Genomic DNA, 10,426 nt, shown 5'->3' with positions numbered 1-10,426 from the left:
GCGGCCGCGGGGGGCGGGGCGGAGGCACCGGTGGCAGGGGGCGCCGGGGGCACGGGGGTGTGGCGGGCTTCAGGGCCAGCACGGGACTGCTTACCCCGCCCCCTCCCTCCAGGCCTGTGTCCCCTATCCCTGGACACCTGCCCCTGTGGCCCATACCCTCTCCAAGCTGCCCCTGCCAGGACCTGGCATGCACTGTCTCGCTAGCACCCAGGCAGGCTAACTTCCCACGCTCAGCCAACAGCTGGGCTCTGGACATGGCTTTTGCCACATCCCAGTCACCTGGGTGGGCGCCTTCCCTCCCTGCCCTAAGCCCTTCACCACACAGTTGCCCAAAACCAAACTGCTCCAATCATGGCCATCCCACCAAGGATCAAGTAACAGGCTTTCCCCTCTTGCACTCTAGGGGCCAGGCTGAGGGTGCTGGGGTCACTCTGCAGACCCCTTGTCTGAACCTCCAGGAGCCAGGCCAGGCTCAGCCGATAAGGGGAACCAGTGAGGTGCCTTGCTCCACATTGCACAAAGGCCATGAGGGGTCCTTTGACCACGTGACCCCTGTCCCCTGGCAAGGAAGCCCCCCAGTACAGATCACTGTCCGAGGAACTGCTGCTTTGCCCTGGATTTAGCTGTCCATGTCCTGGGATTATGGCCATATCTGGCATACCAAGCACTTAAAACTGCGGTGGAAAAGTAAGGATACTGCCATCCCCACCAAGCAGATGAACTGAAGTCCCTGATAGAGCAGGCCCCTGTCTTCTGTCTGCTCACAGGACAGTCAAACAATGCAGGGATCTGTGGCTCCAACTCAGGAGCACCTTCTGGGAATGGCAACACCACAGGATATGTTCTTTCAGCCACAAGGCCACTCAGTCCTTAGGAAACCCAGCAGCAGTACTTTTAGGAACTTTGAGTTGAGGCAAGACAGACAGCCTCAGAGACCAGCAAAGGTGGGCAGAGACATGGATGCTAAAGATTGCACAGGGCAGGGGCCAGGTACAGAAAGGGAGCCTTTCACAAGCCCCAACATCTAGGCCCGGAAGAGCTGACCTAGCTCTGTGTCCGCACAGGTCACTGACCCAGCTGGGCAACAGGGCCCCGTCCATAACATGGTGTTGTCAAGGCACGGCCTCGTCTAGTCACTGAGTGCCAAGAAGATAGCCGGCAGAGTCCAACGGACTTTACAATCAGCTACCACCACAAAACAACACACTGTGTTAACACCTTCACTCAGTACTTCTACTGACTGGCTGTGAACAGGAGAAAGCAAGAAAGAGACAGCTCCTGCCCTCAAGAAACAGGTACTACCACCAGCACTGTCTGCACTGCATACAGGAGCCCACCAGACCACTGAGATGACCCAAGGAAGCACCCAACTGGGTTACCTTCCCTTTCATGCACCAGCACAGTGGCCATCTGAAAGCCAGGGAAACCCGGCCTCACCCCACAGCCTGGAGAGGCCAACCAGCCCCTGGCCACACTTCCTACTCTAAGTGCTAGTGATGCCATGTCACTCCAATACCCCCAGTTTCTTGGCAACCCAGCATTTACAGTAGGGGGTGAAAAACCCTATAGGTAGATATACAGGCAGCTGGGGAAGGCCTCGGTGTCACCTATAGGTTTTAATCCCTCACGAAAAGGCAACCCTGACCCCTAAGGACCTGCCTGGAGGCGCAGTGGACTTTCCAACATTTTCTGGACCATACCTTCTCTGTCCAAAACACTTCCTCAACGACTGTCTTCAGAGCATGTCCAGAGCCAACCAGAGGCTAATGTGGGTGAGCCTGCCCTACCCACCTTGTCCTAGCCTCCCACCTTGCCCCCCTTTCATCAGAGGAGATCTGTTGGGGCCTGGTTCTTGCCAGCACACCTCTCCCTGCTGGCCAGGCATGCAGCCTGGCTCTAGGAGTCTCCCAGCCCCCCCTACCTGATCTTGCTCTGGCTTCCCCTGCCGGCTAAAGGGCCACCAACATTCTCCTGGTCACCATCCCGGTCACGATCCTTCTCTTCCTGCAGCCGCTGGAGCAACAACTGGTGGGGAAGACTTCTCAGCGAGGGCCCAGGCGAAGCTGCTGGCTGTGCCTCACCCTTCAGGTTGATATCGCTGGCTGAGCGCTGCAGAGGCCGAGGAGACGCCAAGCCACTGGGGCCAGCCAAGCGTCGCCGCTTTGCGTAGCTTGGAGTTTCCCTGAATGGTACTGGGGGAAGGGACACAGGTGAGACACAAGAGCCTTTTGGATGACAGCTGTCCAAATCTACCCAGGCTTCCCAGATATAAAAACTAAAATTCTATGTTCTAGGACCTGCCTTAGTCCCAGAAGACCAGGTCAGCAGGCCACCCCATGACTGAAGCTACCATCAAGGGGCCATCTTCTTAGAGTCACTGTATCTCTGACAATAGCTTCAGGGGCAGATGCTGCCCCTCCTCTCAGCCAGACAAGGTTCACCCATGTGTGACAAGGCAACCATATCTGATACCAGAATTACCCGATTCACAAGCTTCAGGAGACATAAAATAGACACCATGTGACAAATTTCACCAGACTAAGGCCATTTACAGTTAATTACAGCCAGGGAAACTGAAAGAGATCTGGGAGTCAGCAAACTTTTCCTGTAAAGAATCACAGGCAACTGTTTCAAGCTTTGCTAACATACAGTCTGGAGAATAATGACCCAACACTGACATATGAAAATTCTACAGCATAAAAACAGCCACAAACAACATCCAAGCACATGTGTCTGTGTATTTGTGCTCCAATAAAACTTTATTTAAAAAGTAAATGGTAGGGCCAGCCAAATAGCTAAGCAGATTAAAGCATCTGCAAGCGGGCACAGGGGGCAGGGGCCAGGGGCTCAATCCCCAGACCTGCTGTGCTGGCCCTGCCCCTAAAGCATGCGCAGTGGTGCGTGCCTATAATCCCAGCTCTTGGGAGGCTGTAAACTGGCAGCTCACTATGAGTCCGATCTAGTAGTGAGGCCCTGAACACCTTGTAGACCCTTCCCTAAAAAAAAAAAAAAAAAAAAAAAAAAAAAGTGTATCTCACTGCTGGGCATGGTGGCACATGCCTATAATCCTGTACCCAAAAGGCTGAGGCAGGAGGATCGCTAAGAGTGCAATGTCAGCCTGACCTACATAATGAGATCCTGGCTACAACAAACAATAACTAAAAGAATTCTCGTGCTTAGGTTAATATCAGAGGAAATAAACTTTAAAATAAAAAACTAAAGCCAGAGGACATTATACATTAATGAGGCAATTTATCAAGAAGAGTAACAATTACTAACATGTCCATCAACTAGAATACAAAAATAGATAAACATCAATACCGTTAAAGACAGAAATAGGTAGCTCTAACAGCTGGAAACTTCAGTACTGCACTTCCACTAATGGAAATGATAAACGAGAACACAGAAGGCTAGACCCATCAGACTTAACAGACACACAGAACTCTCATCCAGGGACCGGGGAGATGGCTCAGTGGAATAAGTGCTTCCCTGGCAAGGTCAAGGGTCTAAGTTTAATCCCTGGTTCCGCAAAAACAACAACAACAAAAAAAAACTCTCACCCAACAATAGCTGAATACACTACAGAATTTTCCTAATGTGCACACAAATATTCTCCACATAGACCATATGTCTGACTACCAAAACAAGTCTCAATAAATTTAAAAGGACTAAAATCAAACTAAACATCTTCTTCGATACAATCTAATGGAACAAAAATTAAATACACTATGAATCAATGTGTCAAACAATCAAAACGAAAATAAAATGTTTTGCGACATCTGAAAGTGAAAACAGGCTCACACAAGTATGCAGCAAAAGCAGTACTAAGAGGTAAATTTATAGTAGCAAACACCTTTAAGAAAGAGGGCTGCAGCTCAGCAGCAAAGCACATACTAAGCATCACTGAAGTTATGGAATCGATCTCCAGCACACACACACAAATTGTGTGTTTTATACATATACATGAAGGAGATCACTAGAGAGAAAGATCTCTCTAGTGAATAAGCAAAGCTGGGGATGGTGGTGCACACCTGGAATCCCAGCACTCTCTGAGAGGTTCAGAAAGAAGGATGGAAAGATCCAGGCCAGCAATTTAGTGACTTAATGAGACTCTGTCTTAAAATTAGAAGAAAAAAAAAAAAAGACTATGGATGCGGCTCAGTGTGGAGGCCCTAAATTCAATCCTCAATAGTGAAAGAAAAAAACTGAATTGAACATTTTAAAGAACTAAAAAAAGAGCAAACCTAACAAGCTAAGGACAATTAGCAAAACAAGAACAGAGATAAAGTAGGAAGGATAACAATCTAGAGTTAATTTTAAAAAGCCTCTTACATGGACTCAAAATTGGTTGATATGTTAAACTGATAACCGGCCATTCCTCTGGTGTACCTTTCAGAATAGTTCCACTAAAGTTTATTTTTCACAAAACTTACTTCACATTATTGTATGTAAGTGATTACTTGTCAGTGTTCCAGATGTATCTTAGCTAAAACTAGTGAATGCCCTTAACTTAGATGGTTTTTGAAGCCTATACATTTGGTATTATTTGGCCTTTAAGCTTTTACATCTCTCAGCATGGAGGACGAAGAAAGCTGTACATTGTTGGCTTGGGAGTCTGTACTTTTAGACCAGATTTGTATTTGCACTGTCAGTATGGCAAATGAATGAAAAGGTGTTAATACACTATTGGATTTTTTATTTGTTTTTGATTTAGCTTGTACCTTAGCTGAAAAACCTCAATTCATGTTCATGACAGTGGGATTGTTTTAAATGTCTACACTCTTTCTAATAAACTGCTGGAAGACTTTTTTTTTTTTTCATTTTTTTTTTTTTTTTTTGTGTGTGTGTGTGTATGTGTGGCCAGCTCAGCCCACCAGGGGGCGGGGCTGGCTGGTATGTGGTGTTGGGGGATCGAACCGCGGTCCCTGTGCTTTGCCAAGCTTGTTCCAAGTAGGTGCTTTAGACCACTGAGCCATCTCGCCAGCCCCTGGAAGACTTTTGAATAAATAAATAAATAAGCCTCTTAAATATTAACAAAATTATTAAACCTTTTCCTAAACTAGAAAAGAAAGAAGATGAGCAAAACCAGCTAAAATTAGAAATTGTTTGGAGGGCATTACTACCAAACTTTCAAAAATAAAAAGGACTATAAAATAATGCTATAAACAACTGTGTGCCAGCAAATTAGATAAGATAGATTAAATGGACAGATTCCTAGAAAAACTCAAATTAGCAAAACTGACTTAAGAAGAAGCAGAAAATTTAAACAGACCTGATTCAGAAATCACAAACCTCCAACAAAGCTCCACCACCAGATGGCATCGTTGTGGATTTTACACACATTTAAAGAATTAACATCAACCTTTCTCAAACTCTTTCAAAAAACAAAATAGGAAGACTTCCTAACTGTACTACTGATGACAAAGCCAGATAAAGATTTACAAGGAAAGAAATCTAGAGACCACTAAACCAAAGTAAGACATCATTTTAAGAAAGAACATTTAATGTAATCCAACATCTTTTCATGACTTAAAAAAAAATAATAATAGTGAATACCCTCAGACAACCAGTAACAGAGGGAAACTTCCTCAGCATAAGAGCTATCTGTCAAAAATCACATCATACTCAGCTGTGAAAGACTAACACTTTTCCCCTAAGATGAAGACCTACGCAAGGCCTGGGGATGTAGCTCAGCAGTAAAGCACTGGCATGAATGAAGCTCAATCTCCAGTACCAAAAAAAGTGCTTAAATCTTAAGTTCAATGCAGTAGTAATAAAAGGTAACCCTGTTCACAAAGAAAATGTCCATCCCATGCAGGAGTCCCCGAGCTCATGTGTAATGGGGAAGACCTGGGCATCACTGTGCATTTGAAACCCAGACCACGTGCCAAAAGCCATTCCCAGTGCTTCCCACTCAAACTGATTGGTCTGCAATCAGACCTACAGGCAACAGAAATCTGCTAAGGAGTCCAGAGCCCACTTGTTCGTCTCATGGAGTCCAGTAAATCTAGTCTATTCCAGCTGGTTTATTCCCCAGCCCTGGACTTTGAACCCAGATCCTTGTACACATATTAAGTTGGGCCTCTACCACTGAGCCACACCCCTCATGTAAATGCTTAATGGATATTTCTGTATAAATGTTAAGGGTTTATGATTTTTTTTTGGATGGTATTACTAAACTGATAAAAACCCTTTAAGTTAGTTTTATTCAAATTTGCCTAGGGATAAGTGAGCACTAACAAGTTATTCCTTAAACTCAAAAAAAAAGTGACCAGTAGTTTTTCCTCTAATTTCACAATTAAGTTGAGGTAGATTTGGTAAATAAAAGTATTACTTAAATAGTTATTCAAAAAAAAAAAAAAAAAAAAGAGCTGGGGAGATAGCTCCGCAATCTAAGCACCTGCCCAGCAAGCACAAGGACCTGGGTTTGATCCCTGGTACCACATGCCAAAATCAGGCGTGGTGGCATACCCCAGTAATCCCAGCGCTGGGGAGGCTGAGACAGGAGGATCATATAAGTCTGAGCTGCATAGCAAGACCCTGTACAAGAAATAATAAATAAAGATTTTTTTTAATTTTAAAAAGAGGGCTGGCGAGATAGCTTAGTGGATTAAAGCATCTGCTCAGGCAAAGCGCAGTGGCCAGGGTTGGGTCCCCAGTGTGCTATGCCAGCCCCACCCCCAGGGAGCACTGAGATGGTGATTGAGACTGGGGGTGGTGGCTCACACCTGTAATCCTAGCGCTTGGGAGGCTGAAAACGGGAATCATTATGAGTCTGATCTATGTAGTGAGACCCTGTAGACCTGTGTTAAATACAAAAAAATGAATTGCTTGATATATGATAGTCAGAAAAAAATATTAGAGGAAAGAATCATGTTTAACTTTTTAGCTTCTCAGCTTCTGAGATATTTTTGAATCTTGCCTGATTTATGCACAGAAATGCAACAGCATGAGATGATGGGAAAAAAGGAAGCACAGATGCTGGTAGGGCCTTGGGAACATCTGCCTCTGGCCAGAGAGGGGTGTCCAAAGAAGGCCTTCCCACACATCTGCTAAGCTCCAAGTACCCTCATCTCAACAATTAATGCACTAAAACAGCGTATTTTAGGACAGCACTTCACAAACTCCTTCAGCATTTTGCTTAGTGTCCCACAGCATTTTTCATGAGACATTCAAGTATGATTGTTAAGAACAAATAAATGAGAGCTGGGGTTGTCATGCAGTGGTGGAACATGTGTTCAGCAGGCACAAAGCCCTGAGTTCAATCCCAGCACCACTTTTAAAAAACTAGATTAAAAAATGCAAATGAAATAAAAGTTTGTCAAACTTTTTAAAAATAGGTTTTATAGGCTATCTGTACTTTAAAATAGCTTCAAAACTTCCTTTTGGTGACTTAAAATCTTAAAGTTATGTTAAATTAAAAACATTATATGTCTGAGTCATTTCTAGGTTAAAATACTAAAACATAAATTTAAAGTATTTATAGTTGACATTTTGTCTTTTTACCTCCCTTATTTTTGTTCATTAACTACTGACTCTTTTCCACAAATCATACAAATCCTGGTACCCTACATCTCTTACTTAGATGAGCTGAGCATATGTTCCCAAGGCCCTACCAGCATGAGCTGGAGCGGTAGGGCTGCACTTAGCCTACTAATCAAGACGCAGGTCGACCAGGACGTTGCTGGGAGGTAACCAAATGTGCTGGGGACTGGGGACTCAGCACAGGCGCTGGCAGTGAACTACATCCCAACCCTTTTAGCATCTTTTATTTGGAGACAGGGTCTCACTGAATTTCTGTGCTGCTCAGGCTGGGATCACATTTGCAACCCTCCTGCTTAAGCCTCTCAGAGTGCTTCCAGGGATGCACCGCACACCAGCTGGCACTCTGTCTTCGAATGAGAAGCTACATGTACTCAGGCCTGTTGATGAAAGCCAAGGGTCGTAAGACTGCACCCGTCTGCAGACACAGCTCGCAGTGCTCCCTAGTTTTCTCTAGAGACTGTTACTTGGACTTAAAAATCCTAATTAATATGTAAAGCTAAAACTTCTAAAAATAATGAAGAAAGCAAACCTGTATGTGAGAGAAAGCATGTTTTACACAGATGGTCTAAACAGAAAGATGTAGTTCAGCTAGGAGTAATTTTGAACTCAAGTGCAGTGACCATTGCTCCACGTAAGCGAGGACAGTAAACTAAATGGTTAAAAAAACCTTGTAAAGCACTCGGGAGGTTGAGACAAGAGCATCACTGTGAGCTCAAGACCAGCCTGGGGGCCACAAAAGTGAGCCCAAGGCCAGTCCGAACTGCACAGGGAGCCCCTGTCTCAAAAAAAAAAACAAAACAAGAAAAAAAACCGGAAACAAGAAATTTATAAACGAAAATTTGAAAAAGGATTTCCTGTGTAGTCAAGCCAGTTAAAATTGAATTAATTTCTTATAGTTATTTCTACAATAAGTTTTAACTGCAAAAATGCAATAGTTTAAAGTAAAAGCTATTTTCCTCTGTAAAAGAACAAAGTTCACTTGGAAAAAGGTTTTCCTTTTTTGAGATAGGGTCTCACTATTAAGCCCAGGCTGGCCTAAATTTATGGCAATTCTTGTGCCTCAGCCTCCCAAATACTGGGATTACAGGTATGTGCCACATGCCCAGTGTCCCTTACCTTTTAGGCAGGTCACTTAGGAAACAAGGATTTGTATTTTATCAAGTTAATTTCTTGTGCTTTAATCTTAGGTTTTTGTTCATTTAAGAAAACCTAGGACTGGGGAAATGGCTCAGTGGCATAAGCAACTGCCTGGCAAGTGTAAGGTCCCAAGTTCAATCCCCAGTACCAAAAAAAAAAAAAAGAAAAAAGAAAGAAAACCCAATATTCTCTATTAAAAGAGTCAAAGTTTTGCTTTATACTAATTTTCTGTATCTGTCTTTGATACCTTTTAATTATCACCATGGTTAAGTATATGGGTATTATTTCAGTGACTTGGATTTTGATCATATATTTTAAACCTCTGATGCTAACAGAGATTCCAAAATAAAATTCTAAATTTTTTTTTTAATCTCAAGCTAGCTCCAGGACACTCCAGAAGGGCTCTTGAATATCCAAGAGATATTAATTAGGCTTGTCTGATACGTTAAACTACATAGAAATACTATTAAATTTCCATTAAGTTATATATACAGGTATAGTACTTATATGAGTATTCCAAAATTGTATGAAATTCATAGAAATCTGATGTCTTGTTATAATGCTGTCAGTCAGAGTCAGGGTTATTATATTAAAATGTTGTAGGCTGCATAAGATAACAAATTTCCTTGTGCACTGAATTATTACTTTGACAAACCTTCCTCAGAGTTTAACTAAGGCCACCTTAGGCCTTGTTGGCCCCACAGTCAGGTATGTTTTCATTCTCTAAAAGCAATTACAATCAGCTAGAGTCCAAAACTGCTTCTTCTAGGCAGATGTAGTAGTGCACACCTATAATCCTAGCTACTCAAGAGACTAAGGCAAGATGATCACCCCGACAATTCAGTGAGGCTCTATCTCAAATTAAATTCAAAAAAGGGCTACAGATCTAGCTCAGGGGTAGAACACTTACCTAGCAAGTACAAGTTCCTGGGTTCAATCCTCAATAGTGAAAAAAAATTGCATTCTTTTTCAACAAGATTGATGGAAAGGACTTTAATGGGTAGAATGGAATGTAGGTTTCCAATAACTTTAAGATTATATCATGAAACTAGGACAGATTTCCAGAGTTCTAATGAAGAAAGAAAAGCCAAGCACAATGTCATACCCCCATAATCCCAGCAATCCAGGAGGATGAGGCAAAGGATCTCGCTTGAGCCCAAAAGTTCAAGGCTGGTCTGGACAACATGGCAAGACTCCATCTCTTAAGAAAAAAAGAGCCAGGTGTGATAGTACACACCTATAATCCCAGTACTTGGAAGGCTGAGGCAAGAGGATCTTCCCATAAGTTAAAGGCCAGACTGGGTTATGTGATGAGTTCAAGGTCATCCTGAACTATACAGTAAGACCTTATCTCAAAAAAAAAAAAAAATCCCTCAGAATTTGTAAAGCTAATCATGGCTATTTTTATTACGTGGAAAAATAGTTATCTGTACAAGTTCAACAAAATCTGTTGGTTTTGTAATGGCTCTGAGTGGAGTGTCCTCACCTAGGAATGTGCTAGAATGTTACTGTTCAGGGTTCCCAGCCCTACAGTGAGGAAACACAAACCAGCACTTCCCACCAAGTCCAGAAATATTTTGTGTACCTCAAAGAGACGGGTATTCAAGTAAGTCTATAGAGAAGGCAGGCAAAAAGTCTGAAGTTTTCCTTGATCTGACCTCTTAGCTTTGAAGGATTTTTTAAAAAATCCAATCTGATGTTCCTTATCAAAATCTCTGGGAGGTGGGTGGTACACACCTGTAAT

At 43.2% G+C, this 10,426-nt stretch overlaps 1 protein-coding gene across 1 annotated transcript in view; it reads right to left on the bottom strand.

Moving 5' to 3' along the window:
* The window catches only part of Shank3 (SH3 and multiple ankyrin repeat domains 3), a gene marked incomplete at its 5' end in the record, with an annotated part of 55,933 nt that overhangs the window by 32,884 nt on the left and 12,623 nt on the right, over positions 1–10,426 (bottom strand). Inside the window, 3 exon segments of the mRNA XM_023702535.1 lie at positions 1,585–1,596; positions 1,640–1,675; positions 1,922–2,192. Of these exon segments, the coding sequence (XP_023558303.1) occupies positions 1,585–1,596; positions 1,640–1,675; positions 1,922–2,192 (319 nt within the window).

This window comes from Octodon degus, unplaced genomic scaffold (genome assembly GCF_000260255.1).
Source record: "Octodon degus isolate 3935 unplaced genomic scaffold, OctDeg1.0 scaffold00153, whole genome shotgun sequence".
Lineage (NCBI taxonomy): Eukaryota > Metazoa > Chordata > Mammalia > Rodentia > Octodontidae > Octodon > Octodon degus.
This window is presented reverse-complemented; position numbering and strand designations above follow the sequence as displayed.